The following is a 20724-nucleotide window of genomic DNA, read 5'->3' as shown; positions in this document are numbered from 1 at the left end:
AAGTTAATATTTTTGAAAGCACTGAATGGCCTTCACTGTAGGATCTCACCCAGCAACTGACTTTGAGGGAATGAGAAAAGTGCTGTTTCATAAGAAGCAAGAGGGGAGATGTTATTTAAACAGAGAACATCTTTGTTTTGCTAGGGGAAAAATGTTAAGGTAGTTTAGGGAGGAGAAGAATAATTGTTTAGAAGGGCTGAAAAACAAGGTTTTCTCAAAGGCAAAAATTCTTCTGAAAATCTGTTTGAAATGTGTGATTTTTGTGCCAAGTGGGATGCTGAAGCTTTCAAAAAAAGAAACAAAAAAAGGCTGTGCAACACTGAACTGTTGAACCATTGCTGCATCAGTTTCACAGCTTGTTAAAGTAAACTTTAATGAGCTGAAGAATAATGCAGTCTGTCTTCCCAAACAAACTACATGGGAATTTGCAGCAAATGAGGTATTTATTTTGGGATTCTTCTAAGAGACTGGGAACTGTTGTTTTGACCAATATGCTCATTTAATATGTTCACATTTAGGCCACAGTCAGATCTTTCCTGAATGTCACTCTTGAATGAATACAGCACAGCATTTACAGCAGGAAAGAAACCTATGGATATTGTTAGAACTTGCATTGAAGCTGGATTAGACCTAGATAGTGAGATGATAAAGGAGTCTGGCTCTGTCATTGCCCTGGGTGAAAGTTCAGTTATGTGTTCTTCAAATACTCAGACCCAGGCCTTTCAAGCTACCTTGGGTCTTGCATAACATTCTGCATATTTCACTTTGAGCTGTCACTTTAATCACATTAAAGACTCTTGTTTCCACTTCTGCTGAATCTATCCAGTTCATGCTAAATATTAAAATTGCTAAATACCTTTTCTCTCCTTACATGCTACCTGAGTCTCATCTGATATTAGTATCCTTACCCAGGTTTTGCCCATAAATACAGACCTCTAGAATCATTAGTCAGCTTCGTGCCTAATCATCCATCCCTGTGGAAGTGTATGCTATGCTTCCTTGGAAGATGGGGTGTCCAGAGCTTTCCAGCAGAGCACCATTGAAAGCCTAAACCTGTCAAGTCATTTACATGCAGACTACCTGCCTACATGAGTAAAACATGGCCCAGCTTCACTTTAACACTTCCTCTGGCTGTCACTGATGCTAACTTTTTTCCATTATTTTGTTTCAGGGCACAGATTTTGCCTTCCTTGTCTTTTTCAGAGTGGTGCTAAGTATTAACCTTTATTTTAGTGAGGTACAAATATATAAGAGACTTGATAGACATTAAAAATACAGTTTAAGCTTAGAAGGGGGTTATAACAAATGTTTGGTCACAAAATACAAGGTTGTATCCCTTCTTTCCTGTGCTTTCAGTGAAACTTTTTGTATTCGATGTATTCGAAAAGAAAAAAATGTTTGTGCGTTGATGCCTGCGTCTCAGCAGTGAACACACTTAATACAGTGTCCTGGATGTATGATGTGGAAGTGAGATGCTTCCTGATGTAGTGAATTACAACTATTATTAGTGTTACAGTATTAATGAAAAACCTTAATTAACTATAAATATCACACTTGATAATACAGCATACATGTTGACAGACAGTCATGAGGACAGACAGTCCTCATCCTGTTGTAATGACGCAGCACAGGGCAGAAGGGTTCTTCAGAGCCCTAGACCTAAGATTATACAAATCTTAATATAATCAGGTTTATGCCATTCGGTGGTGTTCTAACGATTTACTGTCTAGGACTATTCCAGCCACAATGTAAATCAGACCTACTCTTTATGATTAGACCGCCTTAATGAACAGAATGAACAGTGGCTCACTTTCTATCTGTGAACTCTGCTGGGACTTTTTATCAAATAAATAAATGAATAAATGAGACCTCTTGTGTACAGCCAGGAGATAGTGCAAACATAAAAAAAATTGGGCACAAAACTTAAATGGATATTTTTTTCTCTTTGAATGATATTGGTTTATAACAAACATGAGATGAAGTTACTGAAGTCACTATGTGTCTGTGTTTTTGTTAATTCTCATAAGATGTGTCTCTTGCTCTTCCTAAAAATGGGTGATCCATCTCTGCTAAGATTTGGGCGTGATAATTAGCTGTTTGGTCTGAGATTTGTCTAAGAATGGCAAGCTTTGGCCAACATTAATTTTCAATTTAAAAATCAGAAAAGCTTGTGTCATGATATTTTAGGTGAGTTTCATTTCTGTAGGATAACTGTAGATGGAAAATATTGATGCAGATGAGAAGACATTCAGTTTTCATCCGTATCATCTACAGGACACCACAGCCACTAAGCTGAAATGTGCTTACTGATTCTTTCATTATAACAAACTGCGAAAAATTATAGTATTTTATGAATGCATGTGAACAGGAGACACTGGTTCCAAATACATAGGAGAAAATACTTAAATAGTTTTTATGTACTGGATTGCCTGAAGCTATTGAGCACTTGCTGTGTAGCCTGCTGATCTGCTTTTCACCTCTGCTAAAACATGAGGTTTTCTATCCTCTAAGTTACAAGCCTTAGTAGTACTGTATATACCCACAGTTGTAATCAAGCAGACTTCTCCAGCTGACCCAAGAATACAGTTGGCTTCTTTCAGATGCAGCTGCATGTAGCCCTTTGCCAAGTGGATGGGTCATCATGATGAGGGGCCTCTGAAAGGAGAAGGATATGGAAAAAAGGAAAGAGAACTGCCAAAGTCCCTCCTCCAGCAAAGCAGGCTGCTGTAGAGTGTAATGTTAAGTGCTGTTGTTTTTGTATAGTCACATTAAAAAACTCCAACAGAAAACTCTCAAAGTCCTAGAAATTTGTTATTAGTCAAGATGTTTATATACTCTTCCCCTGAAGATAAAAGAAATATTTTTAAAAGGGTCAGAGGCTTTATTTGCAATAAAATGGTGAAGTCCAAATTTTCACTTAGTTGTTTTGAATTTTTTTTCTGTACAAGCCCTAAGTTTATGAGGATGGCAAATCTTTCCTAATATATTCTACCCTACATTTGAAAGGGAGGCCGTAACAGATGTGATTAACCTCTCAGGAGACACAGATGATCTGTAGCATCAGGAAGAAAGACAACAGTGGCTCATACTGCCACTCAGCCTTCACCCTCCTCCTGAGGCTGCCAACTATTGAACCAGAGACTGAGTAGGCTGCTGCTGACTGATAGAGATCTGGTAATTTCAACAGTGCCTTTTCAGCCTTTGTATCACCTTGTACTCTCTGTGTTTCCTTCACATGAGAATTCTTCGCTGCCTTATCTGTTGTAGAGCTGCTTCGCATCACTGGACCCAGCTTAAATTTGTCAATGCCCCCTCCCTGTAGGTGTTTAGAGCCAGGATGGATGAGGGCTTGTGTAACCTGGTCTAGTGTGAGGTGTCCCTGCCCATGTAGGGGCACTGGTACTTGATGGTCTTTAAGGTCCCTTCCAACCCAAACCACTCTGTGATTCTATAAAGGATGAGAGTCAAATGGTATGGAGTTCCTTCAAAGCAAATGTGCAGGGGATAGCTCACAAAGAAAGGTTTACAAGTTAAATTTAGTACCATGAGATAATGAATTTACTGCCTCTGAGAGACTCCTTATCAAATCTTTTAGGCTGAAATCTTAAACTGTTTCTGACTTACTGTCTGCCCTGTACAGTCACTCTGGAAAGGCAAGATGATGCATCTACTTTTCATAAACATTTAAAATAGGTGTAGCTTCATTGCTGTAAGTGAGGCTAATCTGCTTGCATTGTTGTATGTGATGTTTTAAGTTTGTTGACATTATATGCATTTTAGGACTTAAAAAAGCAGAGAAGCCAGAGTTTTCTGTACTGGACTTCTTTTATTCCCCTCTTTACTCAAAGGATATCTACGATAATCTTACACCCGAAGGCTGTTTCCATGTACCAGTAGAATAAATTCCTTACACTCGTACACCTCAGTCACTTGGAGGGCTGCTGCAGAAGATAGGAAAATGGCACAGCCAGAACGACCTTGCATTCTCTGGTTGCCAGGCTCTTGGTAGGCACAGCCAACTGTGTGGTTAAAAAGGTTAAAAGAAATGGAAGCTGAACATGATGCTGATTTTAATAAGGATGCTAGGAGACTGGATGGTTGTTCACACCATTAAACTTGACCTTAAGGGGCAAACTGTTAAAAACAAACCCCAAGAATTAGTAGGGGCATGGATAAGTGTTTGGCAGAGGAGCCACTGCTGCTTTTGCAGATACTGCATTCCCCAAACTCAGAGTTCCTTGGAGGATTCAATGCGATGAAGGGTGACCTAGTTGATAGTGTTGGTCCTACAGCTCTAACCTATGCTAAATTTGATATTCAGCAGTTACTCTAGAAATATACCCTTCATGAGCACAGTGAATGGAGGCTTTTGGCAATTGTCATATGTTGTCATATGGGGGAGTCATTTCAAGTAATAAACATTAACTCCTGGACCTACAATGGGTTGTGTGCAAATGGAGTGTTTCTTGCATGCAGAGCCATGAAATGAGGAACTGAACAGAACATAGAGAGTATGTTTGGACCATAAGTGAGTAGTGTTGAAATAAGCTGAATGTTATAGTACCATGGACGTCATCATCAGAGTCCACACACGCACTCTGTTCAGCAAGCTCACAAGAGCCTTGCGTAAGACTGCCTCTTAAATCTTAGGAGTATTTATTTTCATGTTATCTTACACAAAGAGTGCACAAAATTTTTAAAATAGTTTTCATTAGCACATGTAACTGCCAAGAGTTGATCCTAGATTTGAAGAGCAACAGATGGACTTAATTTTTTCATTCAGATAAAACAACAAACTGTCATCATTTATTGTATGCTTGATTAATGTGCTTTGGTGTTGTCTTGATAACTTGAAGCAGTGGCTTTTCCTTTCATAATAACACATTTTGTAATATATTTCCTTTTTGTCTCAGATACAGACTTGGCTCTGGTGTTCGGTGCAAATGACATAGTAAACTCAGCAGAAGATCCCAGCTCTATTATCACTGGCATGCCAATACTGGAATTCTGAAAAGCAAAAAAGGTACTAAAAAATAATGACAAAGTTCAGTACAGTGTTAGTTGTAAAATTTTAGCTTCTCACAGGAGAGGTGCCAACATAAACAAAAAATGCAGTTTCAAAAATTGATGGCTCACAAGTTGTCTATACAAGGGCACGTTTTGAACTGGAAATGGCCACTGCCTAGGAAGAGAGGGCACAATTTTGTAGGGGCCTGGAAACAGAAATCCTGGGCATATAGGACCATCCGTATGTTGGAACTGCTACAGTATTGCACGTTGCCTTGATTGCTTAAATCTATTGGGCTACTCTTCAGGAACTTCAAAGATTTCTTCTTTCATATCCTATTATATTTTTTCAGTGTATTCTTCTTTTAAAATGAGCAAAATCAGGCTATGCTTACGATAGCAGATTGTTCTGCATTTAAGAGTTTGACAGTACAGTTTTGTTGGCAAATTCCCTGGCATCTGCTTCAGGCATAGATTTTAAATGAGTTCCCAAGATAAAGTAAGCCATATTCATGGAAAAAAGGAAGCTTTTGGCAATATAAAGATTTCTGTTATATTTTTTTTGCCAGCAAAGTCATCCCAGAAGGGAAGGCAAGCATTTTGGTACTCTTAATTGACATAGGTATTCAGATTGAAGCCAACATTCAAAACACACTTAGACATGAGTGAGGTTAAAAGAAGTAGCACAATCCAACTGCTTTAAATAGACAGAGAGGCTTTACATGATAGTTGTGAAAACTGAAGCTATATCAGGTTGCTTCCTTGTCTGTTGTAAATATTTTAAAAAATTAAAAAAAAGACTCGGCAGCACTGATTTGGCCCAAAGGAAGTCTATGAACAGAGAAAGCTAGATATAATGTTTCAGTTGCATAGATTAATCACTAGAAAATGCAGGTTCATGTCAGCTGGGATTCATGCTACATTTGGCAAATAATTTAGTCATGAAACTGAAGCCTCAAAAATAATCTTTGTAAGAAGCAAAACATTTATTATTCTTCTGAAATACAGAATTTTTATTTAGCATTAGTGGCAACATTTGAAATTAAATCTGTATTTTCAGCTTGAGCAAACTTTTTTGTTGGAACACCAAGTGTTGTTCTGTAGAAAAGATGCTAAAGGATACTTCTTTAGACTTATGAAGAGTCTGATTCTACTCAACTCATTAAAATCTGTCTCCAAAGCAAATAGTTTCAGAAGCTGTACTCAGCAGAGCTTTAGGTTGTGAGGGTGGCTTTTTTGAGTACAGTTTTTAAAAAGACTTGCTGATTATATGAGACACTTCAATGAGTGCTCCTTATAATTTAATTTTTAACTGAATAGAATTAGTTTTCCATATAGAAACCAGCCCAACTCATTATGATGGAAGCCTCAAGAGTCCTAAAGTATGTTTGAAACCAGGACTTGTTGATGTTAATAGAAATAGACATTAATATGCCTAGAGATTATATCCAATCATTGCTGACAAGCATGTCTGCTAAAGATGATCATGAGACATAAACTGTGACAAAATATGAAGAGTTGGTACTATTTATTTCACAGACAACTCATTTTATTAAAGCTATTCCAAATCATATGCACAAAAGCATATTCTCACAGAGTAAAGGCCAGCTCTTAATCTCCGTTAGGACATTATGTATTACAAAATTTACATGAATAGGCTTACATGCTCTTGTTTTTAATAAAATTGCATAAAAATAGAGTAAATGCACAAACCGAGAAAGATACAAACTAATTGCATATTGATAATAAAAACTAAAATACCAGAGAAACACTAACTCTGATTTGGTTCTCCAGTAAGTAGCAAAAAGACAGCAAAGAAAGCAACACATTGCATTGTTTATACTATGAATTTTCTACCCAGGGTCATATGATGTTCATGTTCACTTTAAGGCATTCATGTGTATGAGTACTTGAAGCAAACTTTTCCCTTGGTACCAGGGTGGGTGTGCTTTTCCTCTCTTTCTGCATGGTAGAGCATGATCTGTGGCATTTCTTTGGGGCAGGTAACTAAAAATTTGTGTAGTTCAACACTACCTAAATATTTTTCAGTTTTACTCTTTTAATTGTTTTGTAATACCGTATTCAACCCTTTGGTCTCTTTTGGCATGTCCTGTTAAGATCAGATGGTTGTGCTTAACTTTATTGCAGCTAATTGGTTTTGCAGCAGTGGGTAGCTTTTGGTTTGGTTTTTTGGAGTTTGGGGTTTTTTTGGTTTTTTTTTGGGGGGGGGGGACAACTTGTACTTTTGTGTGAGGCTTTGTTTTTTGGGTTTTTTTTTTTGAAACCTAATACTTCAGTGCTGGTTGGAGATACAAAGAGAACGCGACACATCATGATGCAAGAGCAGGGAACTACACTAAGCAGCAATACTTAGAATAGTGAAAAGGTGTGAAATAATATTTGTTTTTTCACTGTAGTGTTTGGAAGGATATTACAGCACTCACACTGCACAATGCCTCCAAATCAACCTGCTAAACTGTGTACATCAACAGGCACAGTTATGTCTTTATCTCATGTGTATACTTGCTCTGTACATATAACAGTTTATTCTATAATTTTGCAAATTCTGACATCATACATTTATTTTCTTTGTCTTTATCTTCCCTAAAATGGAAATGGGATAGAGGAAAATCCCTGGCTTGTGTTGTAATACATCAGTCGCTAGGAGGGAGGTAAATACATTTACTCATTATTTACACACACACACACATATAATACTGTATAGCTCCTCTATCCCCATTGTTGGAAAAGCAGAAATTTTACTATCAGAACCTTTGATATAAGAACCTTTGATACTCAGCCTTTAGATTCCATGATGAGTTCCACTGGCTTATGAGCCCAGCTTCCTATGCAGAGATGTGTTACTCAGAGACAGAAATTAACGCTACAGATAAGGGAAGCAAAGCGCACATGGACACAGGTCAAGTAGGGCTCAACCTTGGGTGTTACTGGTGTATGAGGCATTCTCTTCTCTTCCCTCTTCTGTGTTGTGTTTCCAAGTAACTCATTGCAACACCAGTGGTCTGAAAAGTCAGTGGTAAATAGTAGTTGATCTGAATGTGATAACATAAACAGCACCACTATTGCTCAACTTAAGACAAAAATTTCCATTTCCGGTGAGGTAAAAATACAAAGTCTCTTTTGCAATAGAGAAGTAGTTCCCACCTTTTTCTGTGGGACTCAAGAACTATTTGCTGGTTTTTTTCCTGGCAAGCAGTGATAAAGAAACCGTATCATTATGAATGTTTTAAAAGTTTACTGTGATACACTGCTTTCAAAATTCTACAGCATCTGATTTCCCTTCAGAATCCTCAAAAGGGCAGCAATGTGTTAATTTTACCAACGACTGAACAGGAAGAATGTTGTAAATTTTTCATACGAACACTTTGATTGTTGGTATTAATAAGTGTCAACATTCCTACTAATATGACGACACTGGAATTTTACTCAGCTACTGTCTCTCAAGGCAAGGGATATAAGTTCAGGAAATATGCTGAATCATTCAGTACCTCAACGGGTGATTTCTAAAGCATTCTGGTAAAATACTTGAAACAAGTGGAAGAAGTGGAAGAGAAAACCAGATCACTGCATTGCTCTGCGATTGGGCCTGAAGAAGCCTCTGTGGAAAACCAGATGGACTCAGCTGGAACAAATCACAAGAAGCAGTAGCAAAGGATTTAAAGCAGGTGCTTTGGAAGGTTCAGCTGTAGATTTGAAGTTGCCATCTCTTTTCAATCTCAATGTATCTTTACCTTGTGCACTGACATGACCCTTTATTCAACCTAGGGTTGGATGACTTTTGTGCTGCCTTCCAGAAAGAGAATTGTTTTTTTTTCATCTCCCTCTCTTATTCATTTTGAAAAAAGTATTAAATCCTCCCTCTGACCAAGCATACAGGCATGCTCAAGAGAAGCCACTTCACGCTCCTGGCCAAAGAAAGAACAAAAATACCCACAATAAGCAAAAGCAGATGGCTTCAGTGGGAGGAAATGAATAAGCCAGACTGCAGGTAAAATGGTTCCCTGAACACAACTTGGAGGTTTGTAATGACAGGTTTTTTGTTATCTGAGGCCTCCCTACAGAAGGCCAGATGCCCTCTGTTGTGAAAAGAGATAAATAGAGTTGTTCTTCTTTTCCTCCCCCTTTAACTTATGGATGTTTAAGTTACTGCTAATGGAAGTGGAAGCCTGTTTTCCCCCTTACTCTCTCTGATGTTTTTGGAAACAGAAGAGATAGTTAGCGAAGGGGTATTCTGATATGAAAGAAAAGGCCCAGAACTGGTTGTTACCTCCCCATGACCCTCATTTTGAAAAACAGGGGAGGTCAGTGCTGCTAATTGCACTTGAAAGGATTAACCACTTGATCGCTTTCATTTGGTGGAACAAAACTTTTCTTTAGTCTCAAAGCTGGAAAAACAAATCACAGGCACTGAGACATTCTCAGTGTGAAGTGGATGACTTGGTTGATTTAGCTTCTTACACCTGTACTGAAATTAAATAGAGGATTTAAATACTTGTACAGAGGGGAAAGGAGGAGATAGGAGAGAAGGGGGAACTATCAGAACAGATTTGCAGCAGAAGTAACAATAACCCCCTTACTGCCCCCATAAAAGGTTATCACAGGAATACAAAGAGACCATAATTAATTATGGATATTGGACATGCCTCTGTCAATTGCTGTAATATTGACTATTACATTACACTGAGGTCGCACTGGAAGAACAACAATTTGAACCCAATTCCTGGACACAGTGTTCCAGATTTCAAATTATTTTTTCTGTACATTGATTTCACCTGAGAATTAAAATTAATTTACTTTTGGAATAGGTTCTTAACTCTCATTGTTCAAACAAAATGAGGTACACAAAACTTAAATTTGGAAACCATTTTAACCTTATGAAACTATTTTCCAAAAGTAACAAAGAACAGCTTATATAAGCTTTTATTTGACCTCTGCTGCTTAAATAAAAAAACATGTTTTCAGGGAAATCTGTCTTGGATGTAACTCCCCCTCTCCCCCTCCCAGATTTTTCTCTCTGGTTCTTGTAAAACATTAGGTCAGTGGGTTCATTTTATTTTTGTTTGTTTAAAGTGGGTGAAAGTTTCCTTCTCAATCTGTTACACTTGTATGATTAAAAAAAAAAAATATTACAGCAATCTTTGTTTAAGAAATACAAGAACAGATGGAAATGTCAAAAGACTATCAAAATTCATACCAAAGGAAATAGCATTAATCATTGTAAAAAGCCAAAATAACCCCTCAATAGCAATAAGAACCAAATGAATAAGAAATGTGTTATTTCAATAATACTGAGACATGACTGCTGATTTTTGTCATTGCCTGGCATGTGAACTCACAATATACTTAACAGCTGTGCAATTATATATATATATATATATGTGTGTGTGTGTGTATATATATATATTTGAAGAATCATATTCTGACTTTGAGCCTGGGTTAAGAGAACAATTTGTTTTCAAATTTTAGATAAAAATCACTATGTTTGTAGTTTATGACTACGAAAGAAACAAAATACAGTGTAGTGTAACTTACCTACAGATAGACATCTTATTCTTTTCCTGCACAACACTTGGCATTTTTAATCAATGTGTACATAAATGAAAAGAAAAAAAGCAGATTATCATATTGTCCTTTGTAGCTCTCTTTCAAAATCTCCTGATGATAGTCCACAAGGAAATAATAAATTGCTTCTATTGTGGAAAGGTATGTATCTGGCTTTCCCTTCTGATGACGCCAAAAGCAAGTTTTCCTTGTCTTCAATTCAACTTGCAGCAACCCTGTCAAGAAAAAAGCTGACACTGATTAGACAGTGTGCACTGGTGGATGGGATGCCAAACAGATCTTTAATTTTCTTTTCTGACTTTTCTGCTACCCTGCTAGATACCTGCATGCAAGTATTTTTCTGTGCCTCAATTTTTCACCCGCAAAATGGATGCAGTTTTACCCTCCTTTGTGGATCACTTTGAAATTTGATGAAAAAGTGCTCTAAATTCTAGATTTGCATGAAATTTTGTAGGTTATCTTTTCACATATATGGCCTCACAGCACTCGGTGAACTGCAGGGTCTCTTGAGAGGGGTGAGTGAAGCCCACGCATACAAAGACACATCAGTGTTCATAAAATTATTAATGCACTTCGTCAGCAAAGCTTATACCTTTCAAGTGCAAAACAGAATCCCTGTGACTGTTAGTTTTGCTGAACTCTGAGGAGTATTGCTAAGAGCCAGACACTTTTTGTTTATGCTGGTTAAGTTACTGCAGTCTTACTGGGATTACTCAGGAGTAAGCATGACAGAATTTGGTCATTAATTTTATTAGAAACTAGAAGTATTTCCACTTGAGACGAAAGAAATAAATTTGGTCACTATGGTATATGAAAATTTTTTTATCAACTGTAGTCTCTGTGACTGCTTTATTATTCAGATGAATTTGAAATAAGTATTTTGATTTTTTTACATTAAAGATGAACAAACTACTAAAAATTTAAAAACAGATTCATGTGTAATCACTTTTTAAACAGGATGGATAGTTGGGTTACAGAGAATAGTGTATCCACCTGTCAATAGCACCAGGACTGGGTTGTAAATATCTTTTTTCTAATGTTAAAATCAGATACTGTGTGTCATATGATGGTTTAATACAACCATAATAACAATATGGCTTAAGAACTGCTGGAAAGTTATGGACAGAGAAGTTTCAGCAGGGTCCAAATTTGGCAATGCAAACTACCCTATAGCCCACACTTGAAATTCTGTGCTTTTCAACTTCAAACTATGTTTAATTCTTTCTAGTGTAACTGGAACGTGGATTTGGTTGTTTGCCTTGCAGCTTGTAACGTATGGTACTATGCAAAGTAAAAGAAGTGTCTCCTGCAGTGTTTTTTTTCAAAAAACACCTGAACAACAGGAGATTGTAACAGAAGTAACTCTGGATCTTCCATCACCTCTTTGTCCCTCTTCATAGAGTGAACTGGGAATTTCACTACTTTAACAAATACTAGTGCTGAAAAGTATGGTTAGTACCTATGGTAGCTGGTAAAAGTTTAAGCTCTTACTAATGTTCCTATTGTTATTTTAATTATACTGTTATTTTCCTGAAGAGGTAACCGTTTGAAAATGCTCTTTCAGGCAGGAACTCTGCTTCTTTTCTAATCTAAATTTCCAAGGTTGATGAGTAATTTAAGCATTTTGACTGAGGAAGAAGGGGATTACATACCTCTGCTATGGCCTCCTGAATCATGTCAGCATATCTTATTTTAGAAAGAATGTGGAAACTCATGACAGAACTCCCACTTTTTCTTTGCATCACACTGCTTCATATGATTTTGAGGGAAGAAAGATGAGAATGTGAGGACAAGAGATTTCTCAGAAAAAGAGGGTGAGAGGAGCTTGCCATCAAGTTACTGTTCTTAAATATCCTAGCTGTGCATGGGCTAAGACTACTGCTTTCTTGTGGAAAGGATAACAAGCACAGAAACTTAAAACCAAATTAATAATACGAAGTGAATCGTACATCTGCTGAAGAGTGTACAAGCTAATAAAGCAAGACATTTGGCTAATACAAAGTGAATCAACTTTAAAGGAAAAAGTACCCAAGCAATCTGTTCTTTTAACAACCATGTTGACGTTGCCAATAAGCTTCATCACTCATATGAAAAAGTAATCATTAGCTTAGATGAAACCATTTCCTTTCTATCTAGTGATCACTTTTAAGGAAGTAATCAATCCTAAACATTATGAACTTTCAAATATTTCCTGTCTTTAACACAACTGATTTAGTTTTGCTTTCTAAAGATATATTACATTACTTTTCCAAGATACAGAAGTATTTTTTGTCCAAGTTTTCTAGGATGTTTTATTTTTTTTTTTTTTAAGATTGATGTACTCATTTGGGATTATTTTCTAGTACAATTAGCTAAATTTACTCTATGTATAAATGCAGGCTTGCAAAACACAAGGCTTTTATTTAAATTTTCTTGGCTTTCCATCTAGTATTTCTTGTAACTTGAACCTTCTGAATAAGTACAATTACTTTTTACTTGGAATTATGAACCCTCTTTTTTGAACTTTAATATATGAGGGATACTTTGTTGAACTGAAAAATTAAATCTCTATTTTTCCTGTGTGCACAACATAAATTAATCTGTTTATGCCTAAAGAAACTCTCCTGCATTCATCTTAGAAGGCAAATTTGCAACCTTTAAAAGGAATATTAATGCAACTTATGTGCTTCACAACAGACACTGAGGAAAGCAAAGAATGCACAGGTTGCACATGCTGTTATTCCTACTGTATGGAGGGTAAAATTTTCCCCTGGGTGTGGATGAGAGACTTGCAAGACAGTAGTCATATCTTACAGCAATCCTGTAAGATGCTCAGGGAAACAAGAGGACTGAAACACAGATGGAACAGAGAAATTTGAGGAAGGTGGTTAAGAGTCCACCAGATCAGCATTGACATGGGGTAACTGGAAACCATTCTTCAAGAGCTCCAAAATAACACCAATCATGAATTTTGGACTGCATAATCTTCCCCAAAAATCTTCAGTTCCCCTGGCTGCCTGTTACTTTTCTTAAATTCATTATTTCCAAGTAAGTTCCAAATGCTTTACAATAACTCGCAACCTGCAATTACTGTAAGCTTTACAGTAATACCTAAATTTATTTGATAGAGTATGTTTTTTGTTAAACTAAATACATAGTAACAGGATTTTAATTAGCCAATGCATTATACTAACGTGGGATACTTTAATAAGCTGACTAGACAGCAAAGCAACATTAATCTTTCACGTAAGAAGCCCATGGAATTCCTTATAGGGTCTAGTGCAAAGCAGGGGCTAAGAAGTGGTTATATATAAATATCTCATTTCAATGCAACAGCCTGCCTCCAACTAAGTGCATTTTCTTCACTGAAGCAAGTATTTTCAAACTTACATTCATCTCAAAGGAAATCGAATATTATTGCTAAACTCTTTTATCTTTTGTGGTGTTATTTATAAAACTGTAAACTTCTTGTAATGAAACAGACACAAAATGAGTTTTTACTCTCTGAGGTGGGAGGGTATATACATTATATAATACTAAGATCTGTTACATAGATATACATTTCCTTTAATCATTTCTATAGCAATAACACCTTGGTATCAACTTTGGGTTTTTTACCTTGAAGTCGTTCATCAGTTATTATTTTGTTAGTTTGATTCCAGGTGCTGTCAATAAATATTATTTTCTTCAGTCTAGTGCCTTCACTCCTGTTGCTCGAGATGCATTCATTTAGATTTTTTTCTTCAAGTTCTATTTTTGCTTGCTTATGCAGTGGTTCTCTGGAACAGTCATCATCACTATGGTAAACACCTTCTTTAGTGTATTTTTGGAGATGGAAAGCAATATCTTTTACTGAAACTGAATTGGGGCCAGGAAATATAAGTGCTATCTAAATAAAGAAAAGAAATCTGAGTGTCAACAGAATCTAAGAAAACACCAGGAATTGTTTCATTAAAAAACAGGAATTTTCTGTTCCCACATGCCAACATTTAAGTAGGGTAAGACAAAAGAGCATCTCCTAAAACCTACTATCTAAAATACTATGTTAAAGTAATTAATAAAGTTATCTACTAGAGGTCTTAAGCTAGCTGTCACCTCTATGTCTCTACCACCAACACTAATACTTCTGTAAAAAACGTTCTTTTTTTTAAAAAACATTATAGCCAAGACAACTGTGTCAAGCCTGAGGAAGTTCAAATTTCACTAGTCACTGCAATATGTGGGTAAGGAAGGCCATAAAGAAAAGTGTCTGAATTCACTTATAAATTTGATTGGAAGGAATAATTTCCCTTGTGTCTATTGCAGGTCCCACAAATATCTTATATGAAGATGACAGTGATGTCCTTATTCAGTACTTTTTCAGTAGCCTATTGCAGCATTTAGAACCTATGTCTTGGACAGCCTGGACAATATAAAGTCACTGCAATCTTTTCCTGCTTTTGCCTGCCTTCCCCATTGCTCTTTCAGGTTTATTTCAGCTTCCTGCCTCTTTGCTACCTATGCTCTCCTTGATGGCTCTTTCCTTGAAGAAAATAACATCACTGTAATGTACATATATTATTCATGTAGTCAGACAATAATGGTGTTAACTATTATATCAAATGTGTAAATATTAATGTCAGATTAATCACAGCATTTCAGTGAGCATATAAATCCAAGTTCATAACTAATATTTTCCAGGTTCTGTGCTGTAATAGGCAATAGTCACATTTCAGTAGGTTTTCTCTATAATTGTCCATGTTAAAAAAATTTAAGGCAGTTTAAAACACTGCAGCTGCTGAATATGACAAGCACAACACCTAACTGCTGTTTTACCTTGCTGCAAGTTGCGCATTTTCCTATGTTTGGCAAAATATTTTTAATGGTACACAATGAATTATCTGCTACCCAAGGTGGCAAACACAGGAAATTCAAGGTGATAGTACTAGTTTTCGCAAGCTCTGAGACAGTGCATAAACACTACATCTGTAGGCTTGAGGTCTGAGAGAGCATAAGATGGGGAGAATGGATTAATTGAATGGTGCCCTCCTCCTGTGCCCCCTGACAGTGTGTGGTACTACTGGAGGAGGAAGTGCAGAAGATGACCTCTGCCATCTCTTCAGCACAAAGCCTTGATATCTATATAGAATTTCTTACTTCATGTTTTTTTTCTTCATATTCTGGAATGCAAGGGTATTTATAAATTGTAACATCATCGGGTGCCAGGAGCTTAGCATGTACAGCAGTGCTTTTGCCATCTGTTTCATTTGGGTGTTTAATAATGTCAATCTTCAAAGGTAACTACAGTAAGAAAGAAAAAAGAAGTAAGCAATATTTATGATCATATATACAGGTACAAAAAGTTGTGCAAAAGTGCAGGCAAAATTCAGGAGAAATCCTTATGTATGTAATAAAGATATATTTGAACATTTTTCACAATACCTTTTTTTAACAGGTTTAGAAATAAACTAGAGGCAAATGATGAGTAGCACCTGTTATATTCAGTTCATGTAAACACCAGACTATGTAATGGATGCAATCTGGAATGCTGCGGTAGTGGTGTGGTAAAGCCTCTAGAAGTACTATCAGTAACGTAAACATGAAGTGGTCTTAATTTGAGTAATGTAATGGTCCTCAATATGAATAAGTATCTCTATCATGTATTCAACCTATTGGAAAAAGTGGCTATTTCAATGAAAATACACAAAATTCACTAAGTCAAATTTCCGAAGTCCTTCTTAAGTATTTTCCTGATTCTTTCAAAGTACAGAGTGTCTTCAAAATTTTATTTCCCATACAATTTTGAAAATGTGTCTCACTCCTCTTTGTTGGTTTCTCCAAGTGTTGTAGCTGAAGGCCATTATATTTTTAATACTTGTATTTTAAGAGTGGCTATAGGAATTACACAACCAGTACATTTACGAATACCTTTTAGCTTGCATTTTATGCAAAGTTCATTCTTGGTTATGGAAAAATCTTATCTTTTGTTCACAATATGCTCTGTTCTGGCTTTTTTTTTAGAAATGGAAGAATTAAGGTAGGAGCACTATACAGAAATTTCAGACAACTAAGTGACAGCAGTAATTTGGATGAGAAGCTGAGTGATTTCTCATTTGTAGATACATGAATGTTTATGTGAGAACTGGAACACTGGTAAGTGTTTGTACATATAATTCCTCAAAAAAGAACAATAATTTTATCTAACTGTAGCTGTGGTAAAGATGCATGTCTATGAAGAATGAATCAGAAAACAAATGGTCACAGACTGTCTGTTCTTTGTCCCCTGTGACTAAAAGGTATAAGAATTTTTAAGATATTTTAAAAATCCATAAGAAACATTAACCTTCACAGTTGGAATTTCTTTGGTGGGGACAGTTTCAACAGGAACAAAACATGTATAACAATAAAACATCCTTGAACTACTGCATCGGGGGCATTTTGATCTCCCACTCTTTTTTGCCTTTTCAAGTACTTCTTGTGATGCTAACTGTAATTGTTGAAGTGGGTTATCTGGAGATGCTGAGGTACTCTGTAATTCCAGACTTTCCAAACATTCAGCATTTCTTTTTGGTCCTTGAGGGTTTTCTTCATTTAACAGTGTAGATGAATTTAAAGACATGGTTAGCTGAAACAGACAAGATGTAACTAATAAATAAAAATACCAAGGTTTTTTTTTCATTAAGTAAAAATTAACTAATTTATTGGAAATTATTCTGTATTATCTATTTAGCAAAAAATACTCATCAAAAAAGGTATTTCCTAAAAAGCAAAGATAATGAAATCATCTGATTCAGTTGCTATAGCACCAAAACTCAGATTTCAGAAAATTATGGGAGAAACAGCTAGAAAGAACTTGAGACCTGTATCTTTAATGTCCGCAGATGCAAATTAATCATTTTACCAAGAAACGTTATTCCACTTGCTTAACTCTTGCAGAATTGTATTTTTTTCTGATGGTAGGATCAGTGTCTAGCAGCTTGAGAACAGACACTGGCAGACACTATTTACTTGGATGGGCAGTCCCACTCCAATCTTCATCATGACTATTGACAATTAATTAAATGTCTCCAGACATTTATTAGAGAAGAGTTAATTGTAAACATGTGTATCTCTATCCTGACATTTATTGTGCGTGGGCAAACCACACTACCTGAGTGAAATCCCTGTAGACAGAACTCTGCCAGATATGAAAAATCTTCCATGAGCAAGGCTTGAGGATGAAAAATTAGTTTTAAGTGCTAGAGCAAGGCTTCAGTGCTCCAGATACCAGAAAGGAAACACTGACACAGTCTGGACCCATTTTTCAAGTTTGTATTTATATAATACCAGTGACACATTTTTTTTCAGGCTTTCATTCTCTGCAGCTGGTGTGAAATTTTCACTGTGTACTCAAAGTAATGGAGCAGAAACATAATTGCATGCCCATACCTGGTCCAGACAGAAGTAGTATTGCTGTCTGCAGGAGTTCATAGGCAAAGTCAGATTTTTGGTGAAAGCCTTCTGATTGTATTCTCTGGTCTTCACAGCAGCCCACAGCCTGCAGTAGTACTTATAAATTGCCTTTTGCACTGTGTGCTGCATCACTTAAAAGGAAAAAAGCCTGTCTCAGTATTTACTCTTGGCTAATTTAGGTTTACTTTTTCATATAAGGGATCACGCTTGTGAAATGATGTATCAAAACAGTCATGTTTAACAAAAACAAACAACAATTCCTGAGATGTGATCCAAAATTAATTGTTTAAATAAAACCAAGTGTAATTTAATTGAAAAATAACAAAAACAAAATACTGAGTTAATTTGCAATTTTTTTTTTTAAAATTAATGCCAGAAAAATTAGTTATTGTCTGGTAAAATTGATTACTAATGCATGTTATGATAACCCTTGCCTGCCAGCAACCTCTAAGTTTTGAAAGGTCAGGGATGTCCATTCAGATAGACACAAAATCTAATATGCATACAAACTTCACAGAACAAGTTGCTTTTAAATGTCCCTGAGATATAAAAAAAACATACTCTACATCTCAGATAACCCATACTATTATCGAGTTTCCTCAAGAAGCAAAGGGGGGAGTAAGGCCCTGCCATTTGAGATGCATCCCCTGCCTGCAAACTGATTCTTCTCTGTACAATGCCTTATGGCACTGTGGTGTTCAGATGACACCTTCCTCTATTGATCCGGACAAGGGATACGCCGCTCTCAGGGTAAAAAAATACAGCAATAGGGTACAGAACTCGTTCGACCCAAATCTCGATTCAGACAGAAAATTTTAAGACTGCAACCAGCAGTGCTACCAACACCTCATCTCCAAACCCCAGAGAAATCACTGACGTTGGGGGGTACTCTCCATATATCCCCAAACGATTCTTTTGTCAACTGGAGCCTCGGTCGGGACATGGGGCCCAAGTGTGAAGCTCCGGAGGTGCCAGCGTCCAGGTGCCTCTGGGTGCCCGCCGCCCGCCCGCCTGCTCTCGCCTCCCCGGGCATCGCGGCGGCTTCCCGCGGAGAGCAGGGCCTGGGGCAGCAGGGAGCAGGCGATGGGAAACGCGGCGGAAGAGCAGCCCAGCGCTGCCGCTGTGTCTGGCGCAAAATAACGCGGCGGTTCCCCCTGGCCGGCCGTGACCAATTGGCCCCTGTCCCCCCCCGGGACACCGCGGCCTCTGAGGGCAGAAAGCCGCCACCCACCGCGGGACGGCCCAGCCGGCCGACACAGCCGCGGTCTGGCGCCGCGACCCGCCCCGGAGAGAGCTGCCAATCTACCCCACGCACGGCCCAGGGGCCCCGTCACCCCCGTCCCGGTCGCCCGACCCTTCATGTGCCGCGGGGCTGCCAGAGGTGCGTTGCCTATACGCCGCGCTCCCTGATCTCTCCTTCCCCCCCCATCCCTGTGGCCTCGACGTTCTCGCGGCGGGGCTGGGAGCTCCGCACCGCACCGCTCCTCACCCGCTCCCGCGGCCCCGGCCCGTCGGCGGGCGGATGCTGGATGCTGAGAGCCGCCCGGCTTCGCTGCGGCCCTCCCAGGCCTCGGAACCAAAGTGTCGGGTTTGGCCGCCACGGGGAGGCGGGGGCCGGAAGAGCGTGCCCGGGAGAGCGTATTTCGGCCGGGAACGGTCGCTAGGGGCGGTTTGCGGCGGCACGCGCGGGCCCGAAGGGCCGCACGCGACTGACTGACAGGCTGACCGATCAACTGACCGACCGACTGACTGACTGACTGACCGACCGACCGACTGACTGACTGACTGACTGACTGACTGACCGACCGAACGACTGACTGACTGACTGACTGACTGACTGACCGACCGACCGACTGACTGACTGACTGACTGACTGACCGACCGACTGACTGACTGACCGACCGACCGACTGACTGACCGACTGACTGACTGACTGACCGACCGACTGACTGACTGACCGACCGACCGACTGACTGACCGACTGACTGACTGACCGACTGACTGACTGACTGACTGACCGACCGACCGACTGACTGACTGACTGACTGATTGACAGGCTGACCGACTGACCGACAGTCTGACCGATGAACTGACCGACAGACTGACTGACTGACTGACTGACTGACTGACCGGCTGACTGACTGGCCGACTGACTTGACTGATTGACTGACTGACAGACTGACCGATCAACTGACCGACAGACTGACTGACTGACTGACTGACTGACTGGCTGACTGACTGACTGATTGACTGACTGACAGACTGACCGATCAACTGACCGACAGACCAACTGACTGACTGACTGACTGACCGACTGACTGACTGACAGGCTGACTGACTGACCGACTGACTGACTGACCGACTGACTGACTGACAGGCTGACCGATCAACTGACCGACAGACTGACTGACTGACTGACTGAGACTGACTGACCGACTGACTGAGCGGCTGACAGACCGACTGACTGACTGACCAGTTGACCAAACAATAGACTGACTGACAGGGGAGCCTGAGGGCCCTGCACAGAGATTTCTTCCATGTTTGTGTCACAACCCCCTGAACAGAACCTGGATCCTGTTACCTGTAAGGGATCGATCCAGCTGTGGCTGTGCCAGGTTCCCTCAAGCCTGTGTGAAATCTTCCCCAGAGTTTTATCTCCCTGAGGGGTGTCCTTCCTGGCAGGGGGTGCCACCCTGCAGGTCTCTCAGCTCCACAGAAGTCCCT

General features: G+C 38.8%; 1 protein-coding gene across 4 annotated transcripts; it reads right to left on the bottom strand.

The window, feature by feature from the left end:
- Positions 1-6520: 6520 nt before the first annotated feature.
- DTWD1 (DTW domain containing 1) lies at positions 6521-19701 on the bottom strand. 4 transcript variants are annotated; one of them, XM_071755246.1, is made up of 7 exons: positions 19490-19701; positions 17977-18131; positions 16892-17173; positions 15706-15849; positions 14188-14458; positions 10561-10805; positions 6521-8933 (listed from the first exon to the last, which is right to left on the bottom strand). In XM_071755246.1, exons 2-6 carry the CDS (start codon positions 18127-18129, stop codon positions 10576-10578), a joined length of 1080 nt encoding a protein of 359 aa, XP_071611347.1. In that variant the 5' UTR covers positions 18130-18131; positions 19490-19701; the 3' UTR covers positions 6521-8933; positions 10561-10575. The 4 variants fall into 4 exon arrangements, with proteins under 4 accessions (XP_071611347.1, XP_071611348.1, XP_071611346.1 ...); XM_071755247.1 differs by having other exon boundaries at positions 6521-8030; XM_071755245.1 differs by having other exon boundaries at positions 6521-10805.
- Between the last annotated feature and the right edge of the window lie 1023 nt (positions 19702-20724).

This window comes from Heliangelus exortis, chromosome 11 (assembly GCF_036169615.1).
Source record: "Heliangelus exortis chromosome 11, bHelExo1.hap1, whole genome shotgun sequence".
Lineage (NCBI taxonomy): Eukaryota > Metazoa > Chordata > Aves > Apodiformes > Trochilidae > Heliangelus > Heliangelus exortis.
The sequence above is the reverse complement of the archived record's forward strand: the minus strand, read 5'-3'. Positions and strand labels throughout refer to the sequence as shown.